General features: G+C 34.9%; 1 protein-coding gene across 1 annotated transcript in view; it reads right to left on the minus strand.

Moving 5' to 3' along the window:
* Positions 1–769: 769 nt before the first annotated feature.
* Positions 770–21,244, minus strand: part of LOC127834372 (uncharacterized) — a 30,135-nt gene continuing 9,660 nt past the window's right edge. Inside the window, exons 2-14 of the mRNA XM_052360152.1 lie at positions 20,260–20,380; positions 17,729–17,940; positions 17,044–17,245; positions 15,995–16,144; positions 14,962–15,104; positions 11,541–11,766; positions 10,103–10,249; positions 8,620–8,766; positions 7,196–7,302; positions 6,750–6,951; positions 6,137–6,241; positions 3,502–3,672; positions 770–2,936 (exon numbers count right to left, since the gene is read on the minus strand). Of these exons, the coding sequence (XP_052216112.1) occupies positions 2,677–2,936; positions 3,502–3,672; positions 6,137–6,241; positions 6,750–6,951; positions 7,196–7,302; positions 8,620–8,766; positions 10,103–10,249; positions 11,541–11,766; positions 14,962–15,104; positions 15,995–16,144; positions 17,044–17,245; positions 17,729–17,940; positions 20,260–20,380 (2,193 nt within the window). The 3' untranslated portion in view covers positions 770–2,676. The remainder of the gene's footprint in view (positions 2,937–3,501; positions 3,673–6,136; positions 6,242–6,749; positions 6,952–7,195; positions 7,303–8,619; positions 8,767–10,102; positions 10,250–11,540; positions 11,767–14,961; positions 15,105–15,994; positions 16,145–17,043; positions 17,246–17,728; positions 17,941–20,259; positions 20,381–21,244) is intronic.

Below are 21,244 nucleotides of genomic sequence, written 5' to 3' on the forward strand. Positions count from 1 at the left end.
TAGGCTATTTTTCACTATACTCTTTAAAACAATTATTATACTCTTTAAAACAAACACGTATATTATTGTTTGTTTTATATAAATAAATTATAAAATATATGCTTTATCCACAACGTTGGTAGCAACGAAAAATAGCAATAGTAATAATTTAGTTATTATTGACCACGAAATGTTCATAAACATGTGCCCACTAGCATAAATTTAATGTACTCCTAGATTTAAAGGGGCATTTTCACAGATTTTGGCATATATTGAAGCTTGTCAGTAAATGCTTTATATTGATAAATTTAAACATTTGATCTAAAAATCTCCAGTAAAAAAACAAGAATACAATAAAAAAAAAGAAAAAAAGGAACCCTCAACTGGGCTCGAACCACTGACCCCTGGAGTAAAAAGTCTCCAGCTTAGACCGCTCGACCATCCGTGCTCATGCTACAATGGGATGTATTTTTTTTACTTATATAAGCAATCCTCGTAGTTTAACAAAATATAACGACAACAACAGATCTTTCCATATTATTCAATCGTTTCGCGGTGCAACGCTTTATAATTTTTAGGTTTTCAAATCGTCAAAAGATGCATAATAATAATGGATATTTTAGAGCATGGTAAATGTTCAGTATTACTATCCTCTCAAATATCATAACTAAAACGAAAATTTGCAAATCTGAAACAACTTTTTTTAATTTTTTCAATTTACCAAAACGTGAAAAGGGCCCTTTTATGTTATCCACAATACCAAAAGTTCAAAGGTAAAACAAAACCAATACCTTATATCAAAGATTTATTGCATTAAATACACAACAATCATTCCGGACAGCATTATATCGTATGTAACTAACATTCACAGTTCAATGAGATTTCAAGTTATCAATTAATTGGAATGTAAACCAAAATAGTAAAATAATTAAAAACATGATAAAATTCTAGGCATTTTAAACAAAACTATGATTGTATAGTCTTTTAAAAAGGCATACACTTTTAAAACTTAAATAAGTCAAATAAAACAAATCAGGCTCTTTGACTAAGACGACATCAAAAACCAACTTTGTGTAGTTAGTTTAAAGTATGCAAGACTCTTCAAAAACAGCTATAAAACTGGAGTAATTAAAAGGAAAATAACATTCATACTTAATCTGCTTTACAATAGATCATGCATTTTTTTTTTCAAATAATTTGTTGCATCTCCATGTTATTATTTTTAGTCCACAACATTTCTAGCTATAAACCTTTCCAACAAGATGCCTGTAAATGACATAAAATAAATAGTGTGCATTTTTGTAAGATTGAGTAAGTTCAAATAATAGTTAATGATTTGTAGCAAAAATGGAGGTGCAAATAATTTCAAATCTACGATATCAAATCTATATGGCTTGTATTTGCTGAATGATAGCAATGGTACTAGGGAGGATATTACACAACAGAAAACATCAAGGCTACTGGAAAAAGGCTTTGCATTACAGGACACATTTTATAGAATATATTGTAAAGTATTTTGATTTGGACATTACAATATACTTTTTTTACAGGTCACAATTTACAGAATCAATTATATATTAGAAATGCATCACAGACATGCCCCCATGACACCTGTTCGGACACACAAATCCACTATAAACATGTAATCTGCTGTGAAACAAAAGACATACGGCCTTAACTCAGCTAAAACTTGTCAAAATTGGAATTCCTTTCATAAAGGTCACTCAGGTGTGAAAGTTTCAGCACACAGCAGTTAAAGAGTAGTTGAAAACACAAAATTCTGTTTTGAAAAAATATTTACATATGAAAATTTTAGTTTTCCATTGTGAAAAACCCCCAGATGAAGTGACATAGTTTTGCCAAAAATCATCAATGCAATAATTCCTTCCTTAACTAACATCTGCACATTGTGGTACATGAACACTTTAAGTTTGATTGAGATCCATCAAGTGGTTGAAGAGTAGGAGAAAACTGTAAATTTTGGGACTATAGTGGAACCAGAGTGGAACAACGAATAAAGGGCCTTAATAATACCAAAACTGGTAGCTGCAAAACTTTCTTTCTTAACAATAATATGCACATTAAGGTCATTAAACTTTACAAGTTTGAGCGGAATCCATTTAGTAGATAAAGAATAATTTAAAAAGTTTGGGACTAAATATTCTGTATAAGAAAAACAGACAAATTGCCATTATTTTTCCAAAACTAGCCACAGGCCAATTTCCTTCCCTTATAAACATCTCTGCATTAAGGCCATTCATCTTTTAAAGTTTCAGTGAAAAATCCATCAAGTACTTAAATAAAATGTTGAAAACACACAATTTTGGGACAACATTTTATATGATGAAACAAATGACAAAGGGCTAAAGGAAAATAATACTGCGACAACTAGTCACAGTTGAATTTCTTTTCTTTCAGATCATCTCCACATTTAGGTCATTCAACATTTAAATATTGAGTGAGATATATTTATCAGTCAAAAAGGAGCTAAAAACACATGGTTTGTACAGGACAAATAGAATTCTTAAACCTACCGCTGCATTAGGGCATAAATATCACATAATTAAGCAAAAACCTTTGTTAACTGTATTTTTTAAGACAATTTCACAAACTTGCTTTTTTATCAACAGTAAACATACAATCTTACTTCATTGCACAGTACTGGTAGATACAAATTTGCAATACATCATCAAAAAATTACACAAAGTTTAAGGTGAAACGGAACTTTTGGTTAATATCCTTTGTGCGGTACGGATACCAGAATATATAGTTTGTTTCCCAGACATTATTGTAGAGATTGAATGCAACCCCCTTCACATCTGTGATAGGCTCAAGAGGCATGGGTATTTGTGAGACAAACAGTTTATCAGTAAGGATGTTGACAACAGCTGAATCAAGGGATACAATCTGGAGCCCCTTGAGACGATCATCCACATAGTAGGCTCCCCTGTTGATTGCTAAAAGTAGAGGAAACTGTGTTTCAATATTAAAAAAAAGTACTGAAACTTACAGACACTTAAATTTTTGCATATGCTGAACTTATAAAAATAGAACATGCTTCAGAATCTGAGTTCAACGTAACTACTAGACTCAGGAAAACACTGGCATATGTGTATTATTAGAAGCATTCGAAAAGTGGTACAACCTTCCACATTGCGTCTTTATAAAGTACAATTTTCTTCACTAAACACATGAAAGGTAAACTATCAGGGTATGTGAAAAAAGAATTAGTAACACATGAAAGCTTTTTGTTTATGTGGATTGCCCATCATTTTCAATAGATTTTTAGTCACAACATAACTAGTCACATGCTCATTTTTTCATGGGTAAGCTTTCACCATAGCTAAGGGTATAGTAACTAATAATCACCCTACTTGAATGAGAGAAAGGGGATAATGGCTGTAGAAACAATTTCATGACCAATGGCCACACAAGTTATGTGGATGTAACTCTGCCATTGTAAACCATGTGACTCAAGACTGCTTACTGCCATTGTAAACCATGTAAATCAAGACTGCTTACCATGCAACCTCTGACTGCCATTTCTGACGACATCTAGAGGGTCAATCAACTCGTCGAGCTTGTTGAGTAGCCAGCGATGTCTCGGTTGAGGGGTGGGCGTGAACACAAACGTCAAGTCCTCTGGGAGACGAGTGGGGACCTTGTCAAACCACTGAACGGTCACGTCTATGTCTGATGCAAACATAAATTTGTATATGTATTGTACATTTAATTGCATGGATAACACCAAACATTGTAGAATAATTTCTGTGCATGGATGATTTTTTTTATTGCCAATGAAATTTGTATGACCTGTTCTTTCTCAAGAAATAAACAATGACTTACAGATCTATTCACATGAATAAAATGACAGGGCAAGTAAATGGATCTTAAGAATGATGGTATATTTTTTTTCAATATACAGTCCAACCTGCCCGAGCGACCGCCTGTGAATAGCGACCAGTTGTCAATAACGACCACATTGATTTCCCCCGGAACGATTTCATTATATTCTGTACCTGCGAATAACGCCCACCTGCCAACAACGACCAGCGACCGCAATTTACCATTCCCAAAGTCGAATTTGATAGCTAACAACGACCACGTCAATGACCAGCGACCACCATTTTACATTCCCAAAAGTCGAGTGACTAACAAAATCGTTTTAATTATCATAATATAACGTTTCATAACGAATAATTTAGATTTGACAAAACAGCATATACTAACTTATTAATACAATGACAATATATTTTTTGAAGGATTTTCTATTAAACTTTGTACGTTGTCATCGGTTTGCAAAATAAAAAATCTTGTATTCCTTGAAAGAGGCTTACAACGACCACTTCAATCATAACAATTAACGATTTCACAACTGTCAATAAAACAATGACTGCCATCATGCTGTGATAGTCACGTAATAAACATCTTACCAGTGCACTGGTCGGTCGCTATGGAGATATTGGCAAGTGCCAGTTTACTCGATAGCTGTTTTTTTTTGTTTATTTAACACACATTGCTAATTGGTAGCCACCTGCTTCTTTTATGCATTTGGCAGTTTGACGAAGGTGTAAGAAGTTGCCTTTTTTATTTTATTGGCTCGCGATTATTTATATACTAATTGCCGAAAATATCAAACGTTTGGGGCTTATATCAACTTATAAAGGAAATTTACGGTTACTTTACAATTACGATGCAAATTGTACACATACAATTTAAATTAATTCCTTTCTTAAATTTCTCCATGATACAACGCGCATAGATGATAGATAAGTAAATTGTCAGTTAAAGTTAACCATTATAGCATCCAAGCGTTAGTTCGTTAGTTTATGTTTGGAAATTGAAATAATACATGTAAATATAAAACACATCTGTGATTTCAATCCTTTTTATATTATACATGCTTTAGTATTCACACATTTAAACAATAGAGCACATACATCATACGGTACCTGTTAAAAGCCAACTAGCATATTTTGCAAAGTTTCAATCGACCCTGCGAATAAAGACCACCTGTGAACAAAGACCACAACGACCAAATCCCTCGAATGGTCGTTATTGGCAGGTTGGACTGTACATCAACAACAAAAAGACAAACACACACAAGTTTTCTTCCAGTTTGCCATTTAACATACTATTATTATAATTCATAATTTAATTTTTTTCTACTGTGTAGTAATTAAAACAAGAGATGTTTGTGAACCATTTATATCTAATCCACCAAACTTGCAGCCAAGTCATCATGTTCATTTGCTGAAAAATTGTTTAAGACTGTAAGCCGGTTACATTGACCTTTAATCTCTTGTCCTCAAAATTGATAGATCTGTCCTTCCCTCAACACTAACTTATTTATACTATTCCAAGTGTATGCATTCTCTACAAATTATGTGGAGCCTGTTCTCATTATAAAAGGCACTCGGGCACTGATCTCTGGATGGTTAACCTTAACCCTTTGCATGCTGGCAAATTTGTCGTCTGCTAAAATGTCGTCTGCTGAATTTCTAAAATTAGCACTTTCTTCGATTTTTTTCACAGAATACTATCAGAATAGCAAACAGTGTGGATCCTGATGAGACGCCATGTTCTGTGGCGTCTCATCTGGATCCAAACTGTTTGCAAAGTCCTTCAAAATTCGGTTCCCGCACTGAAAGTGTTAAAATTCATAATTTCTTTCTTTCCCTACTTACAGTGTAACTGAATAGCATGTCCAAGTCATATTGTACGAGAGATCGGTGCTAGATTTCAATTGCAGCCCACACATCAAGCATTCAGCACATCACAACTGATTCTGTCTATTTTTTTACTTTAAAAATTCAAGAGTAAGTCAACTACAGCCACATAACAGCTATATATAGATTTTTTCTATACAAAATACCCAGAAACAATTGGTAATGAATTCTGCTTAAATGGATTTGAGTTATCAATTTCTTTGGTATGCTTGTATGCTTCTTTTGTTCACATTATCTAGTGACCTATAAGAAAATTATTATAACCCCATTTCTTCAATGTTTAATTCAAAATAATATGTCAAAAGGGTTAATATTAGTTATTTCTACTGCAAGAGTGATTTCCATCATGCTGTAAATATACATATCTTGGAGTGAGGTAAAGTGGGGCTATTGAACTTGAAACAAACTTGTTAAGCCAAACCACTTACTGTAAATATTACAAGTGTACTGTATAATGACAGTCTCCGGAGCTCCGTAGTAGGTTCTCGTCACGTCGTCCACCATCGACACAGTGGCTACCAGCGATGTTCCTTCTGCAATTGGACACGTGCAGCTCATTGGTGTAAATAAGCAGCAGTCCATAAGCCCTTGGGCCTATAACCCTTTGCCCCGGAGAAGGAAAGTAAACATAGCTATATGCAGCAAGCACAAAACCAGAACAGCCTGTGATTGTGCACTCTTTAGGTTTTATGCTATGTGCTACTCTTCAGAACCTAACGATATAAACTTGTCTCTAGTAAGAAAGGTGCTACATTTAATTTGCCTTTACGTGCGTATCTGAGTGGTAAAGTGTTAAGTTTGTACAGGAATTCTAGATTTTCAGAGAAATCTTATTTCTTTTATACAATAAGTACACAAAAAATGAATGTGTGAAACTGTGGTAAAAATGTGCTTTTCACACAGGCAACACTTGTAGTCTAAAATGCTAAGTTTTTAATGGTTATTTTACATAATGTCCATCAATCTTCATCCAGTAAGTTATGTGTGTAACTGTAGTAACTATCCAAACCAAAAAAGTAATATTTATAAATAATACCTTACCTTGATTACTCATAAGCACATCCATCTTTGTTGGCCAGTAATTACTTTTCGCATTTGCATTGTTGGACATGTTTGGTTTGCCTATTCCTAGAAAGAAGTCTTTGCTGAAGGGAGTGGTTGCATTGAAGAATGCCTCAAAGTCATCAGCGCTGTAGGTATGGTACACGAATAAACCCACTGGATACTCATCAGATGCCCAGTTCTGAAGAATTCGGTAGTTAAATTGTAGCATTCTTTTGACTTCTGAGCAAGATAAAACAAAAAAAAAAATTGATTATGTTCTATATACATTTATAACTGAGAGTGAATTTCTATTCTAAATGATTATATAGAAGGAAAGTCTTTTGAGTGTCTTGAAAACTTATGCTTTTTATGGCAGTCAAGGTTTATCCGAGACAGTTTTTTTTTTTTTTAAGTTTTGCAAGTTAGCAAAAAATGACTTTTACCATTCCTAGTGGATCAGTCAACTGCACCAGTGCTCCCTGGCTGTTAAACTTGAGGTCAAACTGACCACAGCGCTGGACTGAGTCAAGTGGATATACTGGATAGAAACCTACAAACAGCCAAGTGTAAGTCAAGTGGAGTAATTGAGGTGCAACAAACTAAGAGCTGGTCAAGTAGAGTTACTGGTGTGAAACATACAAAGAGCAAAAAAGTAAAGAAACTGGAGTGTTATCTACACAGATACACAGAGCAAGTCTAGTGGAGTGACTGATGTGTAACCTACAAAGAGAACGCCAAATACAGTTACTGGTGTGCAAACTACCATGTTCAATTGAAGTGAAGTTACTTGGGTGTAATCCACAAAGAGAAGGTCAAGTGGATTTATTGAGGTGTAACCTACAATGAGCAAGTCAAGTGAAATAATTGAGGTGAAACCTACAAAGAGCAAGTCAAATGGGGTCAATGAGGTGAAATCTAAGAAGAGCAAGTCATGTGGAGTCACTGAGGTGTAACCTACAAAGAGAAAGTAAAGTGGAGCTACTGGGGTTTAACCTAAACAAATGTAAACCTTACTTAAAATCAAAGTGAAAGAATGCATTTTAAATTGAAAATAATATCAGCATTTTAGCTGGTTGTTTTATTTGAAGAGTATATAAGACTCACAAACAGACAGAGTGACTCCTACATACCCCATTCTTGTGGGCGTTTAATGGGTGTTTATACTTTATTTACAGTTCATCACCGAGTCTTCATGACTACTCTATGTACTGACTTTCCCATGTGACCTTTCAGGGGAGTAATTTAAATTTTGAGCCAAAGTAGGTCAAATTTACAGCTGCTGCTGGGGTATGCGCCAAAGACATAATTTTAAGACTAAGACCAGATCTCCAATGAGACCTAAATGGTAGTCATGTACATCTGTGGCTCTGCAGATGCAATGATGCCAAAAGATAAAGGAGCCATAAGTATCATATTTAAAAACAAACAAAAATACTTGCGTTTTGGATGATGTGTGGTAATTTAGACGCCAAAGGTGGGTTTGCTTTGATGGTGTGCTTTACGGGTTATGTTTCATGTATTGCATATGGCTGTTGTGTGTTTGTTTGGAGCGGATATGGAGGGAGTAGTCCAACTGTTTGCTTAAGTTTGTTGGGGAAAGTGAATTTCGTCTTGTTTCAGTTCCCAGAACTCAAACCTGCCATCTCCCCACAAGGGCAACCCACGCCTAACAAGCAAAAAACGACCTGCCTGCAAAACGGTCCCAGACCATGAGCCGTTTAATAAAATATACATTATATGTAATTAGCCTTATCATATCAACAAGCACGGTTCAAAGAGTAGAACAAAGTTCAAGAACTCATGTTAGTACTATATATACTACAATTTACTAGTATTCAAATAAAAACAACTCCACCGCATCACCTACCACTGGTGTCTGGCAGTGATGGCTGGAACCTGTCAAATTCCACCTGGATCATTTTTGCCAAGGGATGATCCCCAAGTGCTTCTAGGGCCAAGCCTGTGAAGTTTCTCTGCTCCTCCCAAAACAATGTGGCATTTTGATACATGCTTCCTGCAAACACATAGCTTGCACCTTTGAACTCTGAACTCTTAACCTAGGTCCCGTTTTAGCAAAGATCTTACAACAGATTTAAGTTAAGGCTGACTTTTCAGCTCACAACAAAATATGATTATGATGTATTTAAAAAATAAGGCATGCAAAGGATTACAAAGAAATTATTAGTATTACTAAAATTAAAATATTATCAAGGTTGGTGCTAAGCAGTTATACTTCCTACATAAATTGAATTGTTATTAAAATTTGTCAGATGATGTTTTTCAGGGCAGGCTCCTTGAGCATTCTGGCTTTAGCTTTAACATGCATTCTGAGTGCAATATATGATTGTTATATTTCCAAAAACAAAAATATAAATTAAGCTCAATTGCATAATAATGCTTTACTTATTTTATTTTAATAACTATTTTGAAGAACAAGGTTACAGAAGCAATGATATTTGGATATTCCTTGGACTTTTGTCAGTTTATGGAAAGATTGACATTAACAGTTAACAAATGTAGTTTTTTTCTTCCAAATTTCACCAGTTTGATTCCATAACCAGGCATTTTTGTTAACCTTTTATGAAGATTTGGAAAATGTTCATAAATTATCAGTAGACCATCCAGAAACTGACTGACCGACTGATAAGTATAAAGCAAAATACCTTCACTTTTTAATTGGGATGAACAATTAATATATATTAATATATCTGCTCAAATGATTTTGCACAATTTGATAAATAAAGTGCTGGTGTTTTTTTCACATTAAATTATACATTATGTTAGCTTAACTGACCATTCATTTTCAGTAACTCAACCCAGAATGCACCAAAAGTTACCCGGAATGCAAAACAAGTGTCCCAGAATGCATCACAAGTGTCCCAGAATGCATCACAAGTGTCTCAGAATGCATCACAAGTGTCTCAGAATGCATCACAAGTGTCAAAGAATGCACCACAATTGTCCCAGAATGCATCACACATGTCCCAGAATGCATTAAAAGTGTCTCAGAATGCATCACAAGTGTCCCAGAATGCATCACAAGTGTCCCAGAATGCATTACACATGTCCCAGAATGCATCACAATTGTCCCAGAATGCAGCACACATGTCCCAGAATGCATCAAAAGTGTCCCAGAATGCATCACAAGTGTCTCAGAATGCATCACAAGTGTCAAAGAATGCACTACAATTGTCCCAGAATGCATCACAAGTGCCCCAGAATGCATCACACATGTCCCAGAATGCTAAACAAGTGTCTCAGAATGCATTGCAAGTGTTTCAGAATGCATCACAAGTGTCTCAGAATGCATTGCAAGTGTTTCAGAATGCATTAAAAGTGTGTTGACTCACCAGGCTGCTGAAGAATCTTGTAAAACTCGTCATTAGTCCAGTGGATGTTGTCCACACTGTTACCAGCCGACCCCCATGTGTGCTCTGAGTGCTTCAGCATGAACCGACTAGCGTTGTAGACACGCTGATCAGACATCAGGCAAATACCTGAGAACAAATAAAACACATATTTTTAGTTAGAACTTTATTTGATGTTCCTGTTATATGTTACTGTACACTAATTAAATTAATTGACTTAAAGTAAACATATGAATTGTCTTGTACTTACACTTTTTATTATTTTGTAGTAAGTGCGTAAGTAACTGTAATTACCCCCAAAATTATGTTACCAAAATTAAATAAAGGGACCAAAGTTGAATTACGTTGAATACTATGACGTGACACTCTATAATCCCTACTAAATGTAGATGTAACACTGCCCTACATTGAGTTACCAAGAATCATGGATACACTAACATTTTATTTATTACCTGATGTCTTATATAAATGATAATTAATTATTTTTTGCTATTTCCTCGTCAAAAAAGAAATTTGCAATGTTTTAAACTGTTACCGATGAATATCGAACTGTTGACCGGTCAACAGTTTGAACTGTTGCCCGCTGAAATAATGACGTCATTTCGTCGAACAAATGACGTCATTTTACAGTTAAACAGTCAAAATTATTTATTTTAGCAATTACTGTTGTGTGTGAATTAAAAGTTAGTTTGCTGTTATTTCTATGTTGGAAATTTGATCAGGTAATAAAACACTTATTTCATGGATGCTTGGTGAACAGTCTAAACTGTTGTCCCTCGGTATCAGGGCTGACATTTGGAACTGTTGCCCTCGTCCTATCGGCCTCGGGCAACAGTACCAAAGTCATCCCTGATACCTTGGGAAACAGTTTTGACTGTTCAACGCGCATCCATGAAATAAGTGTATACTCAGACACCACACATCTTTCAGCAGTTTGTTTTAAATGGCAAAGGAGTTTCTCTGAAAATCTATGAGCTCAGCACAAATTCAGGGGTCATAGGCATGATGGCTCAAGCCAAGCTTTCATCTTGAAGAATGAATGGGAGTGATGTCTTTTTTTATCTTCCTAAAGTTTTCATACTGTGTTAAGTAAAAGCAACTGATTGCATGGTAACAAAGCTGTTTTTCGTTGAACTACAGTCTAATGTCAGTTATCAAATTGATTCCCAATCAAGAAGTTTAATTATTCATAATACCAGTTTGTTATTTAATCAGGCAATGGCATCATGGCCATGTTAATTTGTTGAGGCTGTAGCAGGTATTGACTGAATACAATCACACACATAATTCAACAAGTGAGAGAGCACAGCAAGAATGAAAATTGCGTTGTCAGCATGAAAAAAAAGAAGAGTATTTTCCAGTATTTGGGAAAAAAATGAAAATACCATAACATACCTCATGTTAAACACTGTATAACTACCTTTTTGAAAACAAGCCGTTCTTGCTCGATACATAGCCCTCATTTCCGCCGTCTTTCTAGGATCTGACCCTGACCCCTGTATCCACACATCTCCTATCTCCTGTGTAACAACAGGCAACTTGCCAGCAAGAGGCAACAGCAGTGAGGTGAAATTCTCAAATGTTGACGCTTGAACAATAGCGTTAGGAAACTGAGCACGAGCAACTTCGTAGACAGCTAGTACTTCCTGAAAACAGGTGATGAATCATAAGCGAAAAAAAAAAGTTAATTTTTTTTTACAGAACATGTATTCAGTATCGGCCTCCACATTTCTTAAACAAGAGGGCCATGGGCCCTAAGGCGCTCACCTGAGACCCAAAGGAACTCAACTATTCTGGGAAGGTGGAGTTCAATATAATACAAGAACTTCATACAGACGGGTGTACATACTTAACTTGTGCTTTATAGTTCGATAATTAGTGTAAAATCTTCAAGAGGACGAGTGCTGAGCAGACAGGCGGTAGTACAGACTTTATATATATAGTGTGCTCTAGTATTAAAATACGTTTTCACTGTTTTTGCATTCAAAGTTATATAGAACAATGATACTCTGATTTTCAAGTAATACTGCATTTCAAATATCATACATGACATCTGTATATAAAATTAATTAGAATAATGGTATTTCTGACTTTCACATAATACTGTATTTCACATATCATCCATGTAGGCCTACATGACTTTTGTATATCAATCTGTATTTATGATTTAAATTTCATACTTCATTTAAGAGTTAATTTTTGTTAATTATTCACATTTGTAAGTGTTGTTTGTAAACAATTCCTCTACGCTTCTACTCTTTATTAACAACCAATGCAAAACTAAAATGCATTTTAATTGTGAAATTTATTCTCAAATACAAGCTGCATTTAATATCATAAGTATCCCAAATAGTTGGTTTTAAGTACATTTTCTCTATCTCTTTAATTCTTGAACAAAGTATATCTGTTATATGATATGTGTACATGTAGACACGATAGTTTTTTGTCAATAAATGTTTAACAGTAAAGTTGGAGAATATTTCAATCTATTTTTAATGGATCAATATAATTGAATTTTGACAACAGTTGTTGCCTAAGCTGTAAAGGATATTTTTACGTTTATATCTTTACTTTTTCTTCTTGATATTCATAATATACACTGAGACTTTGTGATAGTAATAAGTTAAATAATAGCCATATTGAGTAAGTACAATCAGGCATCACTGTACTTAAAGCTAAGAAATATGAAATATCACGCCCATTAAATTTATATATATTGGAAATATATAAGTACATAATTTTGCTATTTCAAGAGCTTGCTTCAATGTTGTAATTTGTTCTTTTTATGCAGTCAGCATGCTGATTTTTATATGAAAATAAATGCCAGACAGATGTATTTATGCATTTATCTCTATATTGATACCACTGTATAGCAATTGCTGTGCCATGCTGTTCACTGCAAAGGGCTGTAAACAAGGGGTTAGGCATCATGCAAGCAACTGTCAGAGATAATGAGGTACCTGCTGTGGCTAATGGTTATTTCATTGGTCTGTGGTCATTAAATTACATGCAAGAAAATGTGTGAAAAGTGGCCAGCACAGGAATTTGGGGCCTGACTCAAAACTGATATAAACAGTTGTTTCTCCCCTAAGTAATTTTCTGTGAAATCAATATTACTACTTAAAATTTTGAGATTATTTAAAAAGGGTTTTCAGATGGCAAAAATATGTTTGTTGCACTTCATCCCCAACCAATCATAAACATTAGATTATTCTCTTCAGAAAGGTACAAAAATAAATATTTTTTTTTGGCAATTAAACTATATATCTTATCGGCAGAATTAATATTCTCATGACTGCATGGAGATCATGAATATCATAATATGCATAAATTTCATTCAATGTGTACATCGGTAATTTCATAGTAGAGTGTAAACATGGTTACACTATAATTAGCCATTTAAAGCCATGTTTTTCAACAGACCGCAACCATAAAGGAACTCAGCCTAGATATCATAACAAGATATCCATAAAACCAATGTTTTGACCAAGTTTTATGATAATTGGACAAAAAAATGTGACTTCTAGAGTGTTCACAAGTTTTTTTACTATACAAATATAAGGAAAAAGACCCCCCCCCCTGGCGGCCATGTTTTTTACCAATCAGAACCATTTTCAAACTCAACCATCATATCCAGGAAACAAATGTTCCGACCAAATTTCATGAAGATTGGGCAAAATATGTGTCTTCTAGACTGTTCACATTTTTTCACTATATACATATAAAGAAAACTGCCACACCCCCATGGTGGCCATGTTTTTCCACCTACCATTTTCAAACTCGTCCGAAATATCTAAAAAATCGATGTTTAGACAAAATTTCATGATGAATCGGCATAAAATATGCATTCTAAGAGTGTTCACAGGCTTTTTTTACTTCATAAATATAAGGAAAATGACCCCCCATGGCGGCCATGTTTTTTTACCGATCTGAACCATTTTCGAACTCAATCGTCGTATCCAGGAAACAAATCTTCTAACCAAATTTCATTAAAATTGGAACAAAAATGTGACTTTAAGAGTGTTCACATATTTTCACTATATACATATAGAAAAAACTGCCCTGCCCCCTGGCGACCATGTTTTTTTCACTGATCTGGACCATTTTCAAACTCGTCCAAGATATTAATGAAACCAAGTTTCATGACGATTGGGCAAAAATTTTGACTCCTAGAGTGTTCACAAGGTTTCTCTATAGCTATATAAGGAATACTGCCCCGCCCCCCTGGCAGCCATGTTTTTCAACTGACCGGAACCATTTTTGAACTCTTCCAACATATCACTTAGACAAACATTTTGACAAAGTTACATGAAGATTGGGCATCAAATGTGACTTCTACAGTGTTCACAAGTTTTTTCTTTTTTTTTGACCCAGTGACCATGTTTTTGACCTAGCATGACCCAGTTTTGAACTCAGTCGAGGTATCATTAGGACAAATGTTCTGACCAAGTTTTATGAAGATCGGACAAGAAATGTGGCCTCTAGAGTGTTCACAAGGCAAAATGTTGACGACGAAAGACGCACAGACGACGGACGATGGACAAAAGGCGATCCCAAAAGCTCACCATGAGCACGTTGTGCTCAGGTGAGCTAAAAATGCAAATAGGTAAGATTTACAGGCACAAAGATTATTGTCTTTGGCATATTCAGTTATAACAGGTTTTGCTAAAAAGGTATTTGGTGGAGAACATTCCACAGAACATAATTATAATGTTTATTATGTAATTTTGGCCACTTACTTTTCAAAGAATGCTTCTATGTCCTCTTCAGTGAAGAACTGAGAAAAAAGGGTTAGCAATATGGTCAAAATCTCAATTGATGTAAATCATGTAATGTGTAACCTGATAGTCCATAGGTGGTCCTTGGTTATCACTTCTAAATGCGAAGCACAGAGCATGCTCCAGACCATCAACTATTGCACAATCTTTCCTTGACAGGCCCCCAGGGAACAAAGGTGTAGGCCCATAGCCATTTGGGTAGCCCCCTGAAATGGGGTTTTATTACAAGCTAAATGACTGAACAAGTAAATACTTTACATGATGACTATTTCTCAAAGAGATACCATAGTTGTGCACTCAATAATTGATTGTCTTATCATGAAAGATGTCAATAATGCAAAGTGCAATTCTTAAATTATTTATCAAACCATTGGTAAATTTGCATTTTCTACTGCTCAACTTACTGCAAAGTCATTTTTTTACAGGATACATACTGACCGTTCACTAAGAGCATGATGTAAAATAGGTGATGAGATCAAGACCACCTGACAGTTCACTAAAAGCATGATGTAAAATAGGTGATGAGATCAAGACCACCTGACAGTTTACTAAAAGCATGATGTAAAATAGGTGATGAAATCAAGACCACCTGACAGTTCACTAAAAGCATGATGTAAAATAGGTGATGAGATCAAGACCACCTGACAGTTTCACTAAAAGCATGATGTAAAATAGGTGATGAGATCAAGACCACCTGACAGTTCACTAAAAGCATGATGTAAAATAGGTGATGAGATCAAGACCACCTGACAGTTCACTAAAAGCATGATGTAAAATAGGTGATGAGATCAAGACCACCTGACAGTTCACTAAAAGCATGATGTAAAATAGGTGACGGATCAAGACCACCTGACAGTTCACTAAAAGCATGATGTAAAATAGATGATGAGATCAAGACCACCTGACAGTTCACTAAAAGCATGATGTAAAATAGGTGATGAGATCAAGACCACCTGACAGTTCACTAAAAGCATGATGTAAAATAGGTGATGAGATCAAGACCACCAGCATTTCTACCAATAGAAAATAATCATAACAAACGCAAGAGAGGTTAAGCTTAAAGTACCAACGAACTTGCAAAGGTTGATGTTCTTACGTGGATGATACAGGGTAACGAGGGACTCATTTCCACTTTTCCACAGGAATACAGGAGGTACATCAGCTGGTGAGGTGGCTCCATTGACACCAATGGAGAGCGCCTGTACACCTAGCTTCTTCAACAGCGGGATGACGGCCCGTGTCGTCCCTAAAAATGAATTGTGCCTCGTTCTGAGAAAACTGGGCTTACTGAGTGTGCTTAAAATCTCGTCCCAGATTAGCCTCTGCTTTCTGCATAGTCTTTACAGGGCCGACATTTTCCGCTTTTACTGAAATTTTTGTTTAAATGAAGTCTTCTTCTAACAAAAATCCAGCCTGGGCAGAAAGTGTTGTACATGATTAACCTTTGATTTGCACAGGCTAATCTTGGTCTACACCTTATCCACATGTATTTAGCCTTTATTTCTTGAAAAGAGGCTCAATTAGAGACTGACAACAATGAGTAAGGAAATGGCATTTTGTAATAGTAAAAACTATATCAAGTGTGCAAATCTGAACAGATTTTTTTAATAGGTCTGGGCTATAATCCAGAAAAGATGAAAAAATATGTTATAACGATTAAGCAAAGCTTGCCATGTATAACCCATGTGAAAAGTAGCTCTTGATTATGGTATTATAGTGTTCATGATAATAATGATGTTTAACATGTTCATGTGGAAATGAGACAAACATATGCTCAATCATTGTACATATGACATCACATTTTGTTCTCATATTGTTTGTCATTGAAACAACAATAGATAAAAACAAAAATTGACAGTTTCTTAAAAAGAAAATAATAATCAAACATATCAATTATAAATAAAAATTTCAAGTTGTTTGTAACATTCGTCAGGAATGAATATGCAGAAATTTCTCTTTTATGCTTTTTTATAAACCAAACCATACTTTGTATGATTTTGTCAGTTCAGCTGTAGAAGACTACATTTACAAAACCACAACAGGTACCAAAAAAATTATTTGTTGTCTTGAGCATGAAACTATTGTATACTATTATATTGAAATGTTAAACAGATACGTAAGTGTTGCGCTGAGCTCTCCTCATACCTGGAACATCTCTCTGACTGACAGTCCTGTACTGACGATCAAACCCAAACCGCTTGTCAAGATCTATACTCAGCTGCACTGCAAACTCCAGCATGGACTCGTCCATCATTTCAAACTCCATGTTCATAGGCCCAGCATGCCAAGTGATGAAGCCTGACTGAACTACTTGGATGAAATTGGTGACATTCTGAGCGTCTGGACACTGGAATACAAACCATAGTGTTTATTAAATAGTTTTTGTATAAGAAAGTATGAGGTTTTACTTTGTCAAAGCAAATATGATGATGTGATAAATAGGGAATATTGTGTAAGTATTGAAAATTGGATCAAACTTAAGAACAAACCCAATATTTGCAATTCAAATACAGTTATTTTGTATCATAATAACATTATCAAACAAGAGATTGCCAAGCAATATGGTCTCCTACCGGTGAAACTCCACCAATGTCAGTACTTTTTTTTATTTGTTGCCATAGCAACCATAATTCTTGACGTAGGAACAAAATGAAATGACGTGCATAATCTCCATATTGCCATCTATCAATGTATCAAGTTTCATGAAAAAATATGAAGAACTTTTAAAGTTTTTGCAGGATCCAGAAAAGTGTGAGGGACAGACTGACAGACAGAGCGTAAACCATAAGTCCCCTCCAGTTTCACCGGTAGGGGACAATAAAATACTAACCATAAGCTTAATCCCGGACAGTACAACATTTGGCGGACAATCCAGATAGAGGCTGACCAGCCATGGGTGTGTGGTGTAGATGAATCTCTCCTGGTACCCGAGAACGTACAAGTTCAAGGCCACCTGGATGGCCCGCGGGTAGTACACAGTGAAGTAGGCATTGATCACTGTCAAGAGGTGACCTGGGTCATCGTTGAAGGAGTAACCTACATCTGAATAAATAACGAAAGAATGATGGAAGCTGACAGGTAGTACATCATATATAATTTAACATTAATGACCACTACTTAAAACTCCAGGTAAAAAGCTAGTAAAGATATAATGAGCTGTTCATAAAATATTCCTGACTCAGGAATTGTTTTTAACATTTGAACCATTTAAATAATCCTTTAAACAAAGAGCAGCATAAAATTGTTGGTTCTTCTTGATTGTGAATAAGCAGCGATTTTCTCCCCAATCGGAAAAAGTACTGGTACCAGCCAGGGCTAGCGCTGGCCCAAAATATCTTTGAGCCACCCAGATCTAGGGGGGTCCGGGGGCATGCCCCCCCCCCCCCCCCCGAAAAAATTTTGGATCCTAGATTGTCTGTGTTGCGTTTTGGGCCTATTGCCAACCAGTTTTCGTTTGTTTCATCTGCATAACATATAGTTAGACTTTAGCATTTCAAAGTAATTTCAAATTAAAATTCCTCTCATCTTCAAAATCTTACCTTTAGACTTTGCATGTTTCGTCACTGAGTCTTTTTTTTAGGATATTGCAACCTACAGTGAACGTGTTGGAATTCTGCATCTTAATGCATAGGTCACAGTACATTGATTTTGATTCATTCTCAAAGCAAAACCAATTATTATCAACTTTCCATGACTCTTGGAACGCTCTATTTTATTTTTATTTTATTTTTTGTTCAGACTCATTTTCGTCCAAAGGACGCCTTAAGGTTAAAGAAGCTTTGTAAGCGACTGCACGGACAAAGTGGTTACTTCCATTTATATTGTAGACGATATGAATTACTCTTCCGATGTGTTACAAATTCGTAACTTAAATTAAACTTTAATTATTGCAATTAAACCGCGCGTGTTTTTCACGTTTTCCTTTGATTAAAATACTCCGCTGTTAGTTAGCATAGTGTATGAGTAAAACGATCAAATTAATTAATTATCACCTTTCATTTCAATCGAAAATTGGCAGAAAGTTGTAACATCAACGACATAGAACTAATTATTTAATTATCACTCTTTAATTTAGATCGATAGTCAGCTTGAAAATAATTAATTTATTGTCACGCTTATTTTCATTTTTAATCTTATAATACGACATTTGCGACCAGCCGCTATTTTGTTGGCAGACGACAATATTAACTGAGTATTCAAAGCTCCACCCATTTTTACGTTTCATTCAACAATGTCATTTCATGTGTAAGCGAGCTCAGTTTTGATTGGCCAGCTACCAGCCCAATTACGAAAAATTAGCAAACAAACAAACTAAATTGGAAAAATTCAAGTTGTGAAGTCTTCATATTGGGAAACTGGGGTATTTGATATTTTGCTAGCAAATACTTTAAAATTGATAACTAAGTGTTGTCAATATTATATAAACTTAGGTTGAAGTCATAGTGCTGCATATGGAAATTAACAAAATGTTGCATTTTCAGTAATTTGCCTTTAATGTTGCATTTTATTTTAAAAAAGATATTTTTATTGGGGGGGGGGGTAACCTTCCATTGGGATTCTTTTAGACAGCAATTGGGATTTTTTTCCCCATTGGGAAAGTGCCATTTTCCAGTACTTTATAAAGAATGAAAAATATTGCAGATAACAAACTTAATACAAGTTTATATTAAAAGATAATTTATGTAAACAAAACCAAAGAATTAAAGGCAAATTACTGAAATTCTATATCCATATACCGCGGTATGTTTGTTTTTAGCATTTAAGACACTTTGAAAACTGTTTTGCAGTGTCTTCATAGTATGTCATATAATATTAAATTAGAATACATGTATGGTCTCAGGGTTTTATACTTGTAAAGCATTTTTGTTGAATTTAATAATGTCTTTTCAATCATTCCCCAAAATAAGCCTACAGATTGAACTTGAAAAGTTGTCTGTAAATTATCACAGATGGCACAGTGTATGGTGTGTGTGGGGGGAGGGGGGAGGTCATCGACAACAGCAGGGTATAGCAGATGTTTTCCTTTAACCCTTTCCCACATAAGATACGTTTTTGAAGCATTTTGAGTCCCTAAGAAAGTTACATTTAATTATAAACCTTTTTTTTTTATACTAAATTCATGTTTTAAAGGCTTCATTTCCACCCCTTAGTTAATGATGAGCAGCAAACAGCATAAAACCTTAACTGACTGCCAGTTACTCACAGGCTGTTCTGGTTTTATGCTGGTTGCAAAAGCTATTTTCACCTTGCTTCTTTTGGGGGAAAGGGTTAAATAATTGTGCATATGATGTCACAATGACATTTACCAGTAACCTATTCCTAGTAAAACTGATATGTCCATTTTAAACTTACTATACTTACCAAGGTGATTCATGAAAATCAAATGAACTGTCTTTATTGGGTCATCTTTAACTGGCTTTTCTTTGATTGGAGCTACATAATAGCTGCTAACTGTGGATACCAGGAAGACCAAAACAAGATCCTGTTTGAGAAAATACACCAGATTTATAACATGATTTTCCACATAATTTTAGTTTTACTTTGTTTTAAAATGTCTATTCTAATCTTATATAAAAGTTTACACAACAATCGATTTTACTTGACATTTATTTAAAAAATAAGGTCTGTATTGTCAGAAAATAGTTCTTTAAAGTCTGAAGGAACTTTTAGTCAATAAAGATGAACAATGTGAAATCTCTTAAATTAGCGGACTACACATTTATTAAAATAGTGGCCATATTCTCAATATCTTCAATACACAATATATCTATCATGAAAATACTCAAACTGAATTATTAATTTAACACTATCATCCAGACAGCTTTATTTTAATAACAGGTTAAGTTAATCATTAAAAATGTGCATGTGTCTGATGTGGGGTGGCCTTATAATAAGTAAACACAGATACTAGTTTTTTCACCTTCTGTCAAACTGCAACCTTCTTGTTTATTATACTCTATCTATTTATATACCATCCACACCAGATTCACTATGTATTTACTCAATATTTCAACTAGTGAAAAGAACTGGTCAAATTCTAATCTTTATCTATGCACAAAGATTTAATATTGCATGGAATACCCCAATACTTTTAATGTAGACCTGACTTACGGTAAAGCAAGTCAGCCTTTTTTCTCACACTTTTAGCAGCAAAAAGACAAGCCAATATTTTTATGCAATTTGTTCTACAAGAACTTGATAAATATCAAGAGTGCCATATGGGCTCCTATACCATAGCTCTCATCTGAGTTCAATAGCACCAACTGCTAAAGACTTGAGCAGCATATCTAGTTTTTTGGTCACACTTGACACAGAATCAATCATGGCCTATATACATTGTATTGTT

This window comes from Dreissena polymorpha, chromosome 6, assembly GCF_020536995.1.
Source record: "Dreissena polymorpha isolate Duluth1 chromosome 6, UMN_Dpol_1.0, whole genome shotgun sequence".
Lineage (NCBI taxonomy): Eukaryota > Metazoa > Mollusca > Bivalvia > Myida > Dreissenidae > Dreissena > Dreissena polymorpha.